This window comes from Stegodyphus dumicola, chromosome 11 (genome assembly GCF_044657685.1).
Source record: "Stegodyphus dumicola isolate Sdum_Otavi_A_Nest chromosome 11, ASM4465768v1".
NCBI classification, from domain to species: Eukaryota; Metazoa; Arthropoda; class Arachnida; order Araneae; family Eresidae; genus Stegodyphus; species Stegodyphus dumicola.
This window is the reverse complement of record NC_140778.1, coordinates 156,368,589-156,388,701: the sequence shown is the minus strand read 5'-3', so window position 1 is coordinate 156,388,701 and position 20,113 is coordinate 156,368,589. Positions and strand designations below refer to the sequence as shown.

Here is a 20,113-nt window from a genome sequence, read left to right as displayed (position 1 = left end):
GTTTTTGTGTCACATCTGTACGTACGGACACAATAAAAGACCGTTTTTACCAAAAAAGATTGTAAAATGGATTCAGGTTGATTCAGAAAAGATTTCCTTCTTGATATCTGTACTTATGTACCTATGTATGTCTGTCGCATACGTCGCATTTTTTCTTGTTTCAAGATAAAAATCTGAAAACACACCAAATTTTTTATAATAGTCCTTGGATCGAACATCGGCATCTGGAAACACAAATTTGGAATATGTTTAATTATATTTTTCATAATTTGTAAAATTTTAACAAATTTTTTATTAACAAACTCAACGAATTTCAAAGCATTCCTTTAATATTAACAACGCGTGCATCTTCAAGCAAGGATATTATATGCGTGATGTTTCCTTACATTTCTTTCTGGTATTATGCTGGTAGAGTACCAACGCAGAACTTTATAATGTGTAATGGTATTTTGTGTCGAATGGCTTTGAATGTCTGTATCACTTTTGTAATCCCATTTTCAATCCTTCGTGAAAAAACGCCCCTTTGGGCGTAGTTTAAAATCTGAAAGCTTATACAATTTTTAATTATTTTTTTTTTAAATTTAGTAGTTGAGCTACAAAGATTTCTAGAAGAAATATCATCTTCTCCAGCAGTCATTTGTATTTAGGTAATGAAAGATGTTATTGCTTTCATTCTAAGATTTATATCACATATTGCCTAATTAATATTTGCATATTTTCAAGTTTTCATAATGGAAATAACTCTATGGTAAAAAATCTCCACATTACGCTCAGTACACTGCATGTAAAATTATAATTCATTTGCAATCAGAAAAATTCATAAAACTTGAGTTTATTTGACTTGATTGTGTATCTTACATACCAAAAATTTTCACGATTTACATCGAGTTATATAATATGATTTCAGTGTTAAATACGCATTAATGTTAAACATGCATTAAAATAATTGTGTCACGGAATCAGCCCGAATATTGAATATTATTAAAGTGAATAAGAAGAATATACAGTATAATAAGGACTGCATGTAAAATGAATAAGAGTATATACATCGCCAAACATATCCGCATTATCGCCACAACACTTATATGAAAGTTCAGCATGTTGCAACAATAAAATGAAAAAATCTGATGTGTACACCACATGACTTCATTGTACGGAATATTAAATTATACGCATTTTTTCTTGAATTTCATTTAAATTGATTGAATTGAATTAAATCTACTTCGTCCACAACGCATAAACCACAATAGAATAAATGCACTCTTTAAAATGCACTATATTTGTTTACTATAACGACACTCTGAATGCACAAAATTTATATCATTTGAAGAATTATTGTTGCCACATGTTCTATTCAAATACTATAATAAAGCTAAAACGATGTATGAAAGAAATTAAGCAAACAAAACAGAAAAGGAACAGTTTTTCACAGACGATTCAGTATTTCTCATTCAATTAATTCAGCTCTCACTTCGCGACAACGCAAAAATACATAAAAACTCAAAATATCTGCATTAAAAATTACGAAGTAAATCTTAAACACTTATTTCCTCGAAAAATTTCCAGAAAGTATTAAACATGATTTAATTCGCAATAATAAATGAAGGCGTTTTTGTGTTGCGAAGCTTAGTCTCTCTAGATTGGCAACAAATCTACAATTCTGCTGTTTCAAATGTAAACAAATATGTCCGCCATGTTATTTAAAACTTAACCGCACTTAAACAGCTTTTAAATTGTTGATAATTGTACAAATATTGCTTCCAGAATTACGAAAGGCATAAAAACCTTAACGGGAAGAGAAAAACAACATAATTCAATCATTTTGAAAGCAAAAAATGTACAATTTACAAACATATAAGAGTAAAGATACTGAGATCACTTAGCCGGGTAACAGAGTGGATATATATATAAATATATTTATATACATTTGGTGCGGCCGATTGCAACCAAAATACGAGGTTCACATCTAAATGTTATAGCAGTTCTATATACAAAATTTCAACGTTCTGAGGCTACTCGTTTTTGAGTTATACGAGATACGTACGTACGTACGCACGTACGTACATACGTTCCTACAGACGCCACGAAAAATTCTCTTCAGAATTAGTTTTAAAGCAGTTTTATAAATTTTTTGGAAGAAAGGTGTCTTTTATTCTGTCCTTACGCACAGATATCACGCGAAAACATCGTTAAATTGCATTCGATAGCGGTTAAAATGGATATTTTCGTTTAAATATGTTGGCTGAAACTTTTCGCGATTACAATACTTCCTTTTTACTCCGTACAAGGAAGTAAAAAAAAGAACAACAACGAGTTTGAGCAAACCATTTACTTAAAAACATAATTCTGCATTTACCTAACATTACATATCACGATGATTCAGCTATTTCAAAGCATATATTTGTTAATTAATATGAATTGAGAAACTAAAACTACCGATAATAACAGATAAATAAAATGCATAACATCTGTAAATTTACGAAAAACAAAATGATACTTTTGGTTCGATTTTAAATGGAAATCAGTACGCCTTCTTTAAAAATACCTTTTTTTTTCAAAATATCTTAGATACTTTTAGTTCAATGCGTAGTAGTGCTAAATAGGTTCATTTTAGTGGAAAAGAATTCTTTCTGATCAGTTTAATTAAAAAATGATTGTGCAAGAAGCGAACTCGGTTATTAATTTTTATTTATGATCCAGACTCAAAATCACACGCTTATAAAATACTTAAAATGATTCCTACAATGTTTCAACAATAATGGTTTCTTATTCTAAACAACTGGTCATTTAAATACATAAAAATTGCACTAGAAACGTTTGATTCATTGAAAATAAAAGTCAGTGTACAATAAGTGACCAACCAGTGGCCTAGACGTAATGTCCCTCAACACTGGTATTTCGGTCCGATGTTCGAATCGTAATAACGGGCTGGCTTCTTGGGCGTTTTTGTGGGTTTCCCCATATTAACTTGCTAATACGAGCCAGTTTTCCTTAGAAAGTCCTCCACGAATGCATCCGTCCCTGCCGTGAAGTGCCTTAGGGCGGAAAACGTAAATAGTAACAAAGTGCAATATGTGCATTTTTTGTTCTTGAAATCACCCTACTCTAATGTCAGTCCGATAAAGATTTCATTTTATTAAATTTTAATTAAAAATTTTCATTGGCAAATAATAACTTAAATATTGTTAAAAATTCCGAGGACACAGAGTCGCGCCAAAATAAAATCTACTCAAATATTAATGTAATTTTGTTTCAGATTTCTGGCAAGTGAAAATTGAGATATTCTGAAAATTAAGAAACATTCAGCAAACGCACGACTCTAAGAAATACAAGTTCGCTGAGCACTGATAGTTCGGTCTGAGGTTCGAATCCAGGGGAATGGGCTGGTTGCATGGGCGTTTTCGTCTTTTTTCCATGTTTAACGTGTATATGAACCAGATGTTCCCTTCAAACATTATCCACGAAGGCGTCCTTCCCCTTAGGTAGGTAGCCCTTCAGTGCTTTGTTGTAATTAAATAATCCAACCAAGAAATGAAAGACGTCGGCCAGTACATCTTGTTCTAAATACTAATATAAGACGGATTGCTTTAAAAACATTCTTATTTAAGCCGCCTTTCCTAAGTGATAATCCCACAACAGTTAAGAAGCAACCATGATAAAGTAGCTACCAAACAACGGCTAGAATAACGTTTCATCCTAAACCAACTACTGATCACTTTCGGGGAACGCTGCTAAGAAATGATTCACTATGTGTTAAAAAAGAAAAAGAAAAAATTCACCTTTTTTCATATAAAGGAATAAAAAAAATTAATTTTTTTCTAATGCAAAGCTAAGTTCAAAGCGACCATTTACAGTTCGAAATGATTTACCCTTCTATGAAGGTGGTCATCTTAGAAGGATTAGATTGGATACCAAAGTTTCATTCCTATTGCGGTCAGTTACAGAGGTTTTTTTGATCTTAGAAAGCTGCTTTACTGTAGTTTATAGCCCACTAGCGGCCGAACGGTAAAGACGCTGAACACTGGTAGTTCGGTTCGAGGTTCGAATCCAGCGAACGGGCTGGCTGCATGGGCGTTTTCTTGGTTTTCTCCACGTGTAACGTGTATACGAGACAGTTCCCCTTAGAAAGTCCTCCACGAAGGCATTCCTTCCTTTAGGCAGATAGCCCTCGTGTGCTTTGCCACAATTGAATAATCCAGTGGATTGCATTGGATTCCAATGTAGTTTATAAAAGTTCAGTGACGAACTAAAAACTTTCGAATAAAATTTATCCACCTATGTTTATTTCTGCTGTCAAAAATACTAGTTCTCTCAGGCAGATACCAGTATTTCTAAGAATCTTTCACTTCAATTATATATTGTTTCAGTGCATCACTGATAAAGTTTCGTTTCGCTTTAGTCGATTCGTTTCCATGGGTACGATGAATCGCTTTGGATAAGATGTCTGATAAATGATAAAAACAGGAGTTTCTGTTAATGTAGAAATAAATTGTTGAAAATATTGCAGCGATCTTAGTCTCGTGAATTTCCGTTCTACAAAGAACTTTATACTAGACTCATCGTCACAGTTCTTATAATGTTGTTGCTGAGATGCGCTTTTCTTCGTCATAAGAATTTTTTTTCTGAAAGATAGGCTTAGATTAAATTGACGAAATGGAATTATATAGGAAAACACTACGTAGAATTTTAGAGAATTTTAAGTCAAGAGAAATAGATATGAGGACTTATACATTGGATTTCAAATGGTATGTTCCTTTCGGCTGGAGAGGAGGTGTTCACAGTCAGAGCTTTGAACACTCAAAAGAGTGGACTCTTGAATTTCGTCCAGATGTTTCAGGAAGCATTTTTACGAATCGCTTATGTCTACGCAGACAAAAGAGTGGACTACGACTTATGCTAAAAGGCCATCTATCGACAGACTCACAAGGCCTCATAAATTTCGAAGCTTCTATGGACAAGATAAGCACTTGCGTTTCCCTTCCAATCCTTAAATCCACACTTCTGGATAATCACGATCGTTTTGTAAAAATTACGTTTACTGTCACTGAAATGGAACCTCCTGATGAAAAAACGAATGTAAATGAAAAGGAAGTGCAAACTGATAGTGATTTCGATATTTTAAATGTAAAAGGAAAGCCCATAGCAACAACTGACACGAATTCTTTAATCAGCTTATCTCGGGATATGCAAACAATGTACGAAGAAAATCACCATTCTGACTTCACACTGATCTGTGGCTCAGAAACATTTCACGCTCATAAGTGTGTTCTTTCGGCCAGATCTCCAGTTTTCGCAAGCATGTTGCGACATCCAATGAATGAAACAACACAAAACAGAATGATTATCTCCGACATCGATGCCCTTGTGTTGAATCAGCTCATCCTGTTCATGTATACGGGACACATAAACGAGCTTTCTTATCCCACGGCACGAGACCTATATTCCGCATCGGACAAGTACGCTGTGTTGCAGCTGAAAGATAAGTGTAGCCAGTTTATAATTTCGTCGCTCTGCAATTCCACAGCTGTTGAGATATTAATCTTAGGGAACATGCATAACGATATTATGCTAAAAAATGCTGCCATTAGTTTTATTTCAGACAAATTTGAAGAGCTGAATACTACCGAAGCATGGCTTACTCTTGTGAAAGAGCGTTCCCCTTTGGCAGTTGAAGTTTTGTCTTCGGCGATGACTCACCTGAAATCGAAAATTCAAGATAAAAAATAATTTATTATTTGTTTTGATTGATAATACATTTTTAATGTTTGGATCAGTGTAGTATTTTACATACTAAATTCTCGCCTTTCAGTGGTTTATCTTGAATGTTGTTATAAGTAAACAAATATGAAATGGTTTATCATTTTGACGATATTGTAGCCTAGAAATGCTTAGTACCTATTAATTTTTTTTCTATAAATTTACAGTTGATTTTGAAAAGTAAATTTATATTAATTTGCCTGTCTGAATATTATTTAGTATGTGCATTAATGACAGTTATAAATGAAAATTTGTGTAAAGGTGTAGAAGATATTTGCGAAATTTTTATTCGAATATCAAAATAAATTACTATGATATCAATTACTCTTATGGTTTACTGTGTTTTGAAAAGGGATGGATAATCAAGTTATGGAAACCGTAATACATTATACTAAATTTTAAGCATGATACTGTTAATAATTGATTTTTTGTTTACATTTTAATTTTGTTTTATATTTTGGCATTCTTTTCCCTTTATGCTCGATTAGTGTATATATATATTTTAAATGTTTGCGTAATACTTCATGAAAATTAACTGCAGCAGATTAACATTAAAACCAGAGGGAAATTAAGTATAAAAATGTTCGTGTTCGTTTTAAGTATAAAAAATTAAGTATAAATAAAGTGTTCGTGTAAGTGTAAAAAAAAGTAATTAAAATTAGAAATTTCTTAATTTTTATATATTTGTTTCATTTAGAGAATGTTTTTGAATTACTTGCTTTTTATTACTCTAGTTGCAGTTTTGAAACAGTAATATCTTTCATGAATTTAAATTTTGCTTTCACTTGAAAATTAATTGCTAATAACGGATGAAGCGCAAAATAGTGCAGTATAAGGTATGTATTCTTAGTATAGTGTAATAGCATATATATTATGAATAAAATAATTTTCTGCCTTGAAGAAGAGGTGTCTTTTACAATGGGCTTTGAAATGATGTTGAACAAAAAAAAATTAATATAAGAATGAATGTTGTTTAAATTTCTTTTTAAATTTATGTGATTGACTATATTTTCATACTGTAGTGACTTGATGAGTGTTATAGCGTTTCTACATATGTTACAGACATCTTAATAATTTTCCAAAAATTTTCTTATTTCTAAAGGCTTCTTCTTCGGGTAAACCTTACACACTTTTAAATAACACTTTTAAACCCAAGTCGGAAACGAAGGATATAATTTTTTCGCTTATTTTAATTATATTAATTTAGCTTGTTTAATTATACTAAGAGATAACTATCCTAGCAAATATTAAAATAAGAATACTTCAAAATTAAATCAGAATTACTGGAAAATATTCAAATAGCAGCGTTTCTAGAAATAGAAACTGTTCTGTTTTGTTGAAGCTTGTGGGTGCACAAATGAGTGATTTTTACAAAAGCAATTATTACCTGAAAAATATCATAAATTTTTTCCTTGTAAAAATAATGATCTCAAGCTACATTATTTTATAATAATAATATATTTTAATTACTCGAAGAATCTTCTGAAGACCCCATTTTTTTATTTTTCTTTGGTAACAGTAATTCGATATGTATATAATGCAATATGTATATAACTAACTTTTATTAACCAGCAAGAAAGCTCGTGGGGTGTATCATACCCTAACGCTATATAAATGTGGAATATTCCTAACTTGTGAAATTGAAATTCTGTGCTGCTTTCAGTAGCTGAGTTTCTAGTTGTGGTTGACTTTCAGAACCGCTTTTTCTTTGTCTGTGTGTTTCAGAAAAAGATTTATCGGTATTTTGTTGGAACTGGGGTATGACACACCCCACGCGCCTGTCCGTGTAAGTGTTTTTCTGACTGAATATTTAGTTCAGAAATTTATTTCTACAGTGTAACAGTAAATATTTCTACTCGCAAGTGATTTTAAAGTACTTGACATTAAATTCTTAAAAATTTCTAACTGCATTATGGTAAAAAGAATGAGTCCCTATGAACTGGAGATGCAACGCCTGTGAGATTTATTATAAATATTTGAAAGCGATGAAGATTGCATCTCGGAAACTGAAGGTGAAACTAAGAATATTTTCTACAATGTTTGGGTTTCGAAATAGATAAAACATTAATTCTTGTTGTTCCTAAAAAAGGAAAAACTATTCTTATGCTTTCAACATTATATAACGATCATACTATAGGATCATCTATTGGAGAAAATAAAACGTCAGGAATTATATGTTTTAATAATATGACTAAAGGAGCAGTGGATATAGGAGATGAAATGTCAGCCAATTATTCAATTTCCAGAATAACAAGGAGGTGGCCAATGGTAATTTTCTTTCCTGCACTGAATGTTGCTGTAATAAATGCTTGAATTATATTACATTCAACTGCTAATCCACCAACCGGAAACAGAAGTCTCTTTTTGAAGAACTTAGCATTACAATTAATGAAAAAAAGTATTGAGCTAAGAATCAGAGATTAATACTTTTTCAAGGAACTGGCATACTGCATGCAAAACAAAAGCAGAAGTTTCGACGAAGAAATAAAACGAATACATGAAATTCGAAACGACTAAGTATGAAAGATGTGATAAATTTTTTGCCCTCGCACCAAGGACAGAAGAACGTGAATGCAATTTTTAAAATGTGAAAACATTCTGTGCCAAGAACACATGAATGTATTTCGTTCAAAGTCTGAAGAAATAAAATAAGCATGGTGTATTAGAGATGCAAGGAAACTTAGAGGCATGATGTTTATTTTTTTATTATTTTCATTTATCTTAATTTTAACTCTAAGATTATTTCGGAAATTCATTTTTTGAAACCCAGTTATTATTCACTTATTTATAATACACGAGAACAAAAAAAAAAAAAAAAAAAAAAAAAAAAAAAAAAAAAAAAAACAGTTTTAAAACTAAATAATACTATTTGTATGTTATTTTAAATATTGGGGTATGTGATACCCCACGCGCCTAATCTAGTAACTTTTCTTGTTGCGACTTCCGCCGGGTTAATCATTCCCTTGTCCACCACCTGCCGAGAGGTAAAACCCCGCTGAACACTGGTAGTTCGAGTCCCGGCGAAGGGGCTGGCTGTTTTCGAGGTGGTTCGCTTGATAATTTTTTATTTTCCTTCACATTTAATTCACAGTACTATAGTAGGTAATTCACAGTACTATAGAGGTTGCTTATTAGTTCATAATTCATTTTTCTTCTATTTACTTTATTACGAGTATTGTGAGATTATGTTGTTATGCGTTTCTAAATTCTCACTATTTTTAATACTTCAAAATATTTGATTGGCTATTTATTAAGTTTACGAAGGTTCTTTGATTTAATGGAGTTGCCTTCGTGGAGAATTTTACACTACAATCTCTATTGTATTCAAAATGCACATGGGGAGAAACCGCCAGAATCTAATGAAGTTATATCATTGAGTTTCCGAGAATTTAAATCATGATAAATTACCAGTATTCAGAGATCGTTTTCGCTCAGCCAATGGTATTTAGCAATGGTGAATTATTTAGAAAATAATTAAGAACACAGTTTGTTGCAGTTTAATGCCACGTTGAGTGACATGGTAGGTAATTCAACGACAACAAACTGTATAAAAATTTTTTGCTATAAAACATTTGAACTATCTGGCGTTTGCTGAAGCATTTTGATGCTTAGTAAACATATATACTTCAGAACAATCCCAACATACTGGGGCTGGTTTTATGTACTTTAGTTTAAGTTTATATGGAATTAAGTGTTTCGTAAAAAAGCAAAAATTTCCACTAGTTCTGTTTGATATGGTACAGAAATAGAATTTTGTTTATTTCATTTCAGTATCTACTATACAGAGATCGTCAAAAGTGTCTCAAAAACCATGATGGAACAAACTATATATTATAAATAGATAATTGTCTAAAATTAAGAATGTGTAAAACATGCTCTTGTTAAAAAAGAATTTGTTAAACTGGAACACACGAATGAAAAATTTTAAATTAGGTAAAAAAACAGGCTATTTTTAGCCTAATTTAAAAAAATTCTGTAAGAGTTGTAAATCCAGTGTTACTCAAAATCTGTGAAACGAACATGATGCTTAATTTCAAGAAAACGAAAAAACATTAAAAATTTTTCATGTAACATTAAATAATGGAAACGACTAATATTTTAAATGTTGTTTTTGCCAAATTAATTCATAGCAGTGACATATTTCTTACAAATATTATTCTTTTAGTGATTCAATATAAAATTAAGAAGCTTTGACACACACTGGCTCAAAACAATTAGCTAATATAATTATTTACTATAAAGTGCAACCACACTAATATAAAGATTCCTTAACTATATTACTATTATTTTTTAAAATCAATTACTCATCTAAAAATCAAGGTAATAGAACAGATATAATTCTTAAAGACTCCAGAACTACTCAATAGTCATTTTGAAAAAAACGAAAAATTGTGAAAGCTTCCAGATTTTATATTGTAGAGACATTAGGTATTTTGAAAGCAGGCAAGATGAAAAATTAGCAATCCCTTCCCGGGAATCGAATCACGGACCTCTGAAATACCGGCCCAGCTTGCAGAACCACTACACCACGAAGACACGCTAGGAAGGTGGGAGAAATACCTTATAATATTATGCCCAAAGGGGCGTTTTTTACCTTTTTGTGTGTTACCTTTACTTATTAAATATCAGGTTCTTAGTGATTCAATAGAAAACTAAGAAGCACTTAAACCATAAAATTCAATTCAACTTAAACCATAAAATTCAATTCAACTTCATAAAATTCAATTCAACTTAAACCATAAAATTCAATTCAACTTAAACCATAAAATTCAATTCAACTTAAACCATAAAACCTTGCACTTGAACCATAAAATTCAATTCAACAGTATCGCAAAATATTTAAAAGAGCATATCTTTAGAATTTCCGGTACACAGTCTCACGCGCTGGCAATAAAAGTGTTTCTTTCCCGTAGAGTGTTATCATTGCTCGCTATGAAATCGTTGAGTTTCTTAATCGAAAACTCATAAATGATTTACGAACTGCGAAATAGGTAGTAAAACAAATTCAAAATTTAGGCTTCTAGATGCCCGTATTCTGATGGAGACTTACGTTATTCGAAATTTGATGACTCTAGGTATCGTTGTTTTATCACAATGCGAGAAACCTAGATATATTTATTCAGATTCTTAATTTTTTAATTTCTTGAAATAATATACAGGGCTCTAATATTTGGTGGCAACTATTTAAAAGTGATTTGTCTTTTATAGTGAATCAGCGAAAAATGCCGAAAGACATTTTTAGAGGAAAAATTTTGTTTATGCATATTACGAGTATTTAAATGTTTCCTATTATTAAGAGAATTGTTTCGTAATTTTTTTAACTTTCTTTGCTTTTCTCTGCTATTTTTGAAAAATATTTATATTTTCTAAAGCCATATTTCACTTTCCTTACTTTCCACGGAGTTCCAGGAGTTTTCATATTATTGGAAAACGTGATAGAAGATCTGAAAATATTTTATTTATCTCATGAATAGTAAATCTTTATTTTAGTATGCGCACAATCCCGATTTCTCAATTTCCTTATCCTTTTTATCGCTACTCCAAACAATAGCTGAAATCAATCGTCATTTGGCGATCACCTGCTGTTTTCAGATATGGTGCAGCTTATCAGATAACCTCTATCGCTAAATTAATATATATTTGTTCAATATCAGAGTATCTTCTCTGTTAACTTAAGAGAGTTTTCTCACTGTAAATCTCTTTAGTTGCTATATCTTTGCCATGATGAATTCGTGTTGCCATAAAAAGAAAGGCAAATATTCATCATTCTGCCATAAAAATCCATTTATTTATGAAATATTTCTGTAAGATGAAGGATGGAGAAATATGGCGAGCGATATTAATGATGCAGTATTGCATAAATAACTACCGAGAAAATGCTGAGAAGCATATAGTGTATAATAAGATAAAAATATATTTGTTTACAAAAGGAAATTAAGCCTAAAAGGAGTTTAATTTTCAAAAGCAGTTTTAAATAAATTTAAGTTATTGTATTTGAGATTTTTATTTAAATACATGAATGTATTTACACAGTCAACCCAGGTTAGTATATATTGTTACATCGTAATTGTACTTCACTTTATGCTGAGTAACTTAATGCTGAGTAACTTTCAACGTATTTTCAAACAGTTTTTAACTTAGAACCCAGTAACGTAAAATATCTGTAACAAGCGTAAAATAAGCTGAAGCGTTTGTTTGTGCACCGATTTGAATTTACATGGAACTAAATTTATTTAACAGAAGTTCAATATCCATCTACTTCTTACGGTTTGAGAATACAACAGTCATTAAGCTAGTATATACAACGGAAGTATTAAAAAAAAATAAAAACCCGTCTCCTATGTTAACATATTCTCTAACGTAACTCTAAATAAAAGCTGAACATGCCAACAATTAACAAAGCATTTTTGTCAGTAAAACACCTAATCTAAGGTGTTTTATTAGATTAGATTAGATCTTATTAGATAATTCTTAGGTAATCTAAGTTAACCTAAAAGTCTAGAAATGTAGTCTATAAACACCTAATCTAATTAGTCTAAAAACACCTAATCTAAGTTAACTCTGTCACTTAACTTCAGTTTTTGCTTATTTTTTAAACTCACTTAACTTCCCTTTCTAATAGAGTTGATGGGAAGTAGAAGCTTAGAGAAGATTTCACATAGAAAGTAACGTGTTAATAAGAAAATAACGTATTAATTAAGATTTGCCTGATACGTATTGCTAGGGGGTTTATTTTCACATTTATTAGTTAAAGCTGTAATATCATTGGATGTTTTCTTAAAAAACAAAATTGCAAAATTACCATATTTACAAGATAATACGATTTTGATATGTATGTGTATATTCTGTGTAGTTATAACGTTTAGGGTGATATATATACAGTTTCACGAAAACATTTTATTTAAAAAAATAATCATTCAAAGTATTTTCGCGTAATATCCAGCTGAAAACTGATCGGTATAAACAAAAAGTAAAAATTTAGAATTTATAAACTATTTTACACAAAGACCTCCAAAAAAGTGAATTTCAATACCAATAAATTTCAAAATATACCATAAATATACAAATTAATAATTAAAGAAATGTGAAATTAAAACCTAAAAATTATATAAACCTGAAAATATGCACCAAAACCAGAAAAAATTCATAAAGAAGGTGAATTCAAATAAAGGAAAGTATATTAAGCAATGAAAAAAAATTTTAAAAGTATATTTAAAAATTTAAAAATATATTAAAACAATTAAACAATTAAAATTTTAAAAAAACAGAAAAATCCTGACCTTTTAAGAAGAATTTTATTCCATCTATACATTCACCAACAGTTAATCTTAGCAGCCATAGCACAGGATTTTACTTTTTAAATAAATTTTGGATCTTCTTATTTTCCTCCTTATATTTTTTACTTACATACACACACACATATATATAGGAAGAGAGACAAAGAGAGAGAAAAGTAAGACATTTTGAATCTATTTAACAGAAATACCCCCAAAAAAAGTGAAATTTAATACCTATAAATTTCAAAACCTCCTCCTAAAAATCTATAAAATAAGAATTAAAGAAATGGGATGTTAATATCTAAAAATTATAAAAATGTGAAAATAGCAAAATTCGAAAAATAAATAAAGAAGATGAATTCAATAAAATCTGATGTAACGTTTAGGGTGTTCTCGCTTCATTTCTGATTGATTCGATTTCTATTTCTACATTTTAATTTCGAGTTTTTTTTTTTTTTTTTTTTTTTTTTCAGTTTTAATCTTGCATAGTGTAAAAATTGCTTAACTATTTACATTACTCAAATTTGGGATTTTCATATAAAAAGATTTCCAAATCATCAGATTCGTAGCAAATAATCAAATATTTGCCTTAAGACTTGACTCAAACAAACAAGGACAGAAGCATAGTTTTATTGAACCATGTACTAAGAGATGTATTCTTAAGCAGACTGCCTTTCGCAATAAAAAATTTTGCATGACAAAAATACAACAACGTGCATATACATAAACTGCAGCTTTTAAAATTTATGCAAATGGTTTGTTTGGTTCGATGTTTTTGGAAGGTAGGAATTCAGAAAATAAACTCAAGTCACTTGGAAAGAAAATATATTCTAAGAGAAACAGAGAATATGTTGGAAGTTTAGAAAACGTTTTTTATGTAAATGCATCGTTATTGTACACCATGGATCTGCGTTTCAAATTATGGTAATATATTCCAAGACAAATATTTTTGGGAATGCATGGTCAACAGGAAAATCTTAAAGATAATAGGAAAAGTTTTCGAAGAGGATCATTGAAAGAAGTTAAATGATGTCGTTAAGAAGGAATGTAAATGTTATTATTATTATTATTATTATTATTATTATTATTATTATTTTGTCAGAGCAATTCAAATGATTTGTTTCTGAAAAACCAAGAAATTTAACGAGTAAGCAAATGATAGAAATAATAATTGATTAATCCAGGTGCAATGATCTCTGGAGAAGAATTGTTAATGTTTTATCCGATGTGTTTGAAGTTTATAAAATGCATGTTTTTGAGAAGTGCTATAAGCTCCCAAAGTGTTTTGTTTTGTTAGGGCGTAGCCCGGTCCACCTTGCAAAACAAAGTTTGCCCTATGACCCTATACGGGCTACGCCAGTACAAAAGTCAAAAAAGTGTAATTGAATTTTATAAACCAAAGTGTAATTGAATTTTATAAACTTAACGGTAATTAAAAATATCGGTAACTAAGATGCAAGAGAAGAAGAGGGCTTGTTTGTTTGCATTAGCCATATATAAGGCGCGTGATCTCCGAGGTCATTTATGTTATTGGTTTACATTAGCTATATGTAAGTCACGTGATGTCTGAGGTCATTCACATTGTTGGCTTACATTAACTATGCATAAGTCACGTGACCTTTGAGGACATCAGAGTGTATCTCAGTAGACAGTCTAACATGGAAGTAATTTTTTACTATATATTGTTATAAATATTTTAGACCTAACAGACTAAAATAGTGTTAAAAATTTCTCTAAAAATTTAAATTCATTTGAGTTCGTTGTTGTAAGACTGCGTGTTATTTTAGTTCATTGTTTGTTTATTTGTTACATTTAGAATAATATTTTCAAGGCTTTTTTTTTTTTTTTTTTTTTGTATGCATTTGAATTTGTGGCCACATATTTTTCGTGTAAGAGTTCATTTTTCATACATATTTATAGATATTTTAAATTTTAGGTCTAGCAACGTTTAAATTGCAAAACTAGCTTAAGTAGAACACAAGATTTCCTACATGCGTTTCACATTCATTCTTTCAGTTCTAGTTAATGATTCCAATTCTAATCCATTATTACCTTCATCTTTGAGAGAATGATTTCAGAGTTGTTTTCACATTTTATATGACATGACCGTCTCGTATACCATATCTGTAAACGGCTTTATGCTGCCTTTGTTTTCACAGCCATTGGTTGTGGGCAATAAAATAGTTTAAGGTATCTAACTACGTTCTAATCATCAGTTTCGATAAATGTTTCTAAAAAAATTATCTTATTAAAATTATATTTTACATTAAAGCTTATAAATTAAGCTTCCCAAAACTACTTTTATTTTGTCTCTCCGGCCCATAGTAGCAGAATTATGGCTGTTCTTGTTCTGCCCTATGAATAGAATGCTTCTGTTTAAGAATCCGAAAGCTGATGTCTAAAGGTACAAAGACTTCTCTAAATATCTTTAAAATGAGTTTAATTTGAATACTTTTCGTGATGTTCAAATGATGATTTTGAACTTCTCTATTTGTTATTATGTGCTCGGAAATAAGATTAGTTTTTCAATTTAATTTTCATACGTGGCAACATGTTCATTTCCTTCTTATTGTGTTTGCATTTTATCAAACCTACTTTTTGAAAAACTTGATTTTTTTTTAACTTTCGTAATATTAAACTAAAATATTAAAAGTGAATAAAATTTATTATTATCACAACAAATAAAAGAAAATGCTTAAAGTTCCTCAGATATTCGTACAATATCTCACAGTACTTATCTTTTAAACTAAGTTTTTTTCAGACAATTTTGTAATTGAAAAGACAAAATTTTCTCCAAATATATCAAGTGAATATACTCAAACAGGTATATTCCATTGGCAATTTACTTTATGATTATATTTTAGCTCATTTAATTCCTTATATCTTAATAAACATAAATGACAAATATAAAACTGTAATATTGATAAATGTTTTTGTTGGAACATATCTAGTAATTCTGAAATTTAACACAAAATATAAGAAAAACCTAAACAATATGCTTTGATAATATGTTTATTACATGTTTGATTTAAAGTAGTATTCTGCTAAATAACATCTAAAATAGGTTTATTTGTATCATTTTCCAAAACTTGGGTGTCAAACGTTCCCGGACAACTTAGAGGAACAAATATTCATGTTCGGGCACTTTTAAATTTTCAAAATCAATTTTGTGAAAATTACGAAGTCTGATATTTTACACCATTGGGCCGTATATTTAGTAAAAGTTTACATTCATTTTTAACAAATAAAATTCAAAATATTAAACACTCGTATGACGAAAATTGATCCAGGCATTTAGTTTCAAAATTTAAGATTTTTGTTCTTTTTTTCGCTATCCTTTCAGAGATCCAGATTTGGGAATGTTATCAGACTAATGTACAATGGAATTTCCATTATCTGTTAGTCTGAGAATCATCCTCGTGACAGATAAGGTAACTGAAACTCCTCCTACTACCAGGGACGACGCCTCCCACAGCAGATAATAAAGATTCATTTTTTTTTTTTAACATACGGCACTGCATTCTATAGATAAGAAATGAAGATTATATTGAAAAGTGGTTACACTGTAGCTTCTTAGCTTACGTACTGTTATGCACAATAAAAATACAGAAGTTAAAATCAATTCATAGTCTGTAACTATAATGTACTAATACGGCATATAGTCTCTAAATTAGAGTATGATAAAAAATTTTAATTAAATAAAAAAAAAAAAAACTGAAAGGCTTCAGATTTTAAATTACGTCCAAAGGGTTGCTTTTTTTTAACGCTTTATGTTTTACTTTTATTTATTAAATATCATGTTCTTCTCACTTAAACCATAAAATTTAGTTCAACAGCAATATCGCAAAATAATTTTAAAATGAGCATATTTTTTAGAATTTTCGATACACAGTTCTGCGCGCTGGAGAAAAAAATTTTTTTTTTTTTTTTTTTTTTTTTTTTTTTTTACCGTAGAGTGTTGCCATTGGTTGGTTTTAAATCGTTGAGTTTGTTAATCAAATATTCGTTGAAGTGTTACAAAATATGAAATCGATAATAAAACAAATTTAAAATTCAGATTAGGGCTTCCACATGTCCATATTCTGTAGAAGATTACGTTATTCAAATTTTGATGGTTCAAGGTACCGTTGTTTTGTCACCATGCGAGAAACATACATACATTTATGCAGATTCTTCGTTATTTAATTTCTTTAAATATAACACAGGACGGTAATATTTGGTGGCAGCAATTTGAAAAGTATTTCGCCGTTTCTAGTTTTCAACGGAAAATGCCAAAACGTAATTAATAGTCTTTCAGGGCAAATTCCCCCTTTGGACTAAAAAATTATGTACCTTTTATTCTCTGAGAGTGATTTATTTTTCAATTAAAATTTAAATAAAATGTGACAATTTTTTTTTTCATTTATTACAGTAATTAACCATTTAAAGAAGCAACACAGATAGTTAGCACGTAAAGTTACAGAGGCTATTTAGCTGTAAAGCTATTTAGCACTTAAAGTTACATAAGCTGCTCATTTAATTATGCATAATAGATATGGTATCCCAGAATTAGTGAATTTGATATTAACTGTTAATAACAGCAAATCCCTTCAGTATAGTTTTTTCAGACAAAAAAGTCCAGTCTAGTCTTTTACATATGGCTGAAAATATAGCAGAACGACGTGTTCGACTCTGTCAGATAATGCCAAGTTCGTAATTCCCATAAAAAGGTCATCATTTGCTCCCCCTGAGAGGAAAACCTAAAGGAGAGGAGATTTTAAAAAATCTATGTATTTAAAATACACACACACATGTGTATATATATATATATATAAAAGTAGCAAGACAACATGAATTAGAGAGATCTTAGTGGTAAAAAATTTTGCGCATTGAGCTGCAAAATTTTTTTAAATATTAGAACGTTTTAAAGCTTACGCTAAAAAAAAAAAAATCCATTAGACTCTATAGTTCCTTAGCAAAAATGTAAAATCATGCAATAACTAGAAACAATAATAAAGTAGTAAAAGCTATCTCGTAAATACTAAATGTTAAAATTACAAGTCGAGATGATGTAAAATTAAAAAGGGGTGAGAAAAAATTAATAAATTTTAACTCACAAATAATTTTAAATGGACTTTTGTAAAATTTACGCATATTACAAAAATACAAGATATGTGCAAAACAAAATTGCTACAAATAGTAAATAGCTCAATTCGAGGCTTGAGCCCTTGCATTTTTGTAACATGCTCTTTACATTTTTAAAATTTAAATTTATTATTTAATTAATTAAATTTGTTTGTTTACTTATTTAATTAATATTAATTTAAATTTATTATTTAATTATTTTAATTCTTAGCTATAGTATTTATTTATTTATTTATTTCCTTCGTCACAGTCTCTATAGGGCTCCGGCACTTCTAATTTTAGAAATTAAACCCGAGTTAATTAATAATGCTTTTCTGCTGGAGAAAACTTTGGCAATTAATCGCGAAGATTGCGGTTTTTTTATTATTTAATTAATTAAATTTATTATTTAATTAATTAAATTTGTTTTTTACTTACATGATTAATATTAATTTAAATTTATTATTTAATTATTTTAATTTTTAGCTATTGTATTTATTTATTTATTTCCTTCGTCACAGTCTCTATAGGGCTCCGGCACTTCTAATTTTAGAAATTAAGCCCGAGTTAATTAATAATGCTTTTCTGCTGGAGAAAACTTTGGCAATTAATCGCGGAGATTGCGTTTTTTTTTTTTTTTAAACTGTAGCTTGTAAATATATAAGCACATTAAATATATATATATAAATATTTCTCGAAGTTTTCTGATTTTTATTACTCTCAAAAGGGCTTTCTTTCTATTTGCACATACATACACGTTTCCAGAGCATTTGGGTTAAAAATATTTAAAAACAGCATATCTTTAGAATTTCCCATATACAGTTTGGCGCGCTGGAGATAAAAATGTTCTATTTCGCACAGTGTGTTGCCACTGCTCGCTTTTAACTTGTTGAGTTTCTTAATCAAAAATTGTTAAAGTTTAAAAAATATGAAATAGATAATTAAAAAAAATTCTAAATTCAAGATTCGGTCTTCCAGTGCCCCTATTCGGGTGGAAGACTGCCTTAGTCAAAATTTGATACCTCTAAGTATCGTTGTTTTTTCACAATGCGAGAAACTTACTGATAATCACACAGATTCTTCTTTGCGTAATTTCTGTAAATATTATACAGGGCGATAATATTTGGTGGCAACAATTATAACGAGATGTAGCCGTTTATAGTGATTCGACGTGAAATGCCGTTTCGATACTAATAGCTCTTCTGAACTAACACCCGTTTGGGCTAATAAAAAATCAGAATTCGTAAGAATTTTTGTTCAACGAAATGCCGTTAATTCGTTGTTTTAAAGATTTGGATTCATAATAGTTAACTTTATAATAAACTTAATAATGATCAAGTCATTTTTAAAAATTTTTCATGAATCCTTCCAATTGCGCTGCAGTAAGTTTCGAGTTATGTTTTAACAGCTGCTTTAGCGACCTATCAATGAATGGAACGCAGTGAGAGCCTGTAAATAAACTTTATGACATAAGACAGATTTCACATTTGCACCTGGCACACAATCTTCTGGCAGGTGGAGTTTGTTGCCTTAAAGTCAAATAAAGGCCCCAGCTTGTAAGTAGTCGTGGCCGAGTGGTTAAGGCGATGGACTAGAAATCCATTGGGATCTTCCCGCGTAGGTTCGAATCCTACCGACTACGTTGTCTTTGTTTTTATTGGCATAATACTTCATAAATCTATAAGGCAATCCATGTTTCATGTAACATTCTGCTCTTATTGAAAAAAAAAATGTTTTTCTTTTCTTCGTGCCATCTTTTATTTGCCAGTAATTTTTATTTTTTATGCATTTCTTTTTAATTCATTATTTCAGAAAATTTCAAGGTAATTCATGTTACGGTATAAAACATTAAACCATATTTAGAAAAGAAAGGCTCTTTATATATTTATTTATTTGCACCGGAAATGCTGAATATGGAATTCTCTATATAAACGAGTCCTCTTAAATAAATTAAAATAAAAAAATTATATAAGATT

General features: G+C 30.0%; 2 protein-coding genes and 1 non-coding gene across 3 annotated transcripts in view; all 3 read left to right on the top strand.

Moving 5' to 3' along the window:
• Nucleotides 1-20,113, top strand: part of LOC118195316 (monocarboxylate transporter 10-like) — a 587,842-nt gene that overhangs the window by 339,966 nt on the left and 227,763 nt on the right. The gene's annotated exons all lie outside the window — the stretch shown is intronic.
• LOC146994448 (speckle-type POZ protein B-like) lies at nucleotides 2,697-6,436 on the top strand. The gene has a single exon (XM_085827345.1). The coding sequence runs from the start codon at nucleotides 4,654-4,656 to the stop codon at nucleotides 5,725-5,727; it is 1,074 nt and encodes a 357-aa protein (XP_085683471.1). The 5' UTR covers nucleotides 2,697-4,653; the 3' UTR covers nucleotides 5,728-6,436.
• Nucleotides 19,698-19,779, top strand: TRNAS-AGA (transfer RNA serine (anticodon AGA)). The gene has a single exon. It is a non-coding gene; the product is annotated as a tRNA-Ser (tRNA).

Coding starts and splice junctions, on each gene's coding strand:
- LOC146994448 (XM_085827345.1), top strand. CDS start 4,654: ATGGAATTATATAGGAAAACACTACGTAGAATTTTAGAGAATTTTAAG.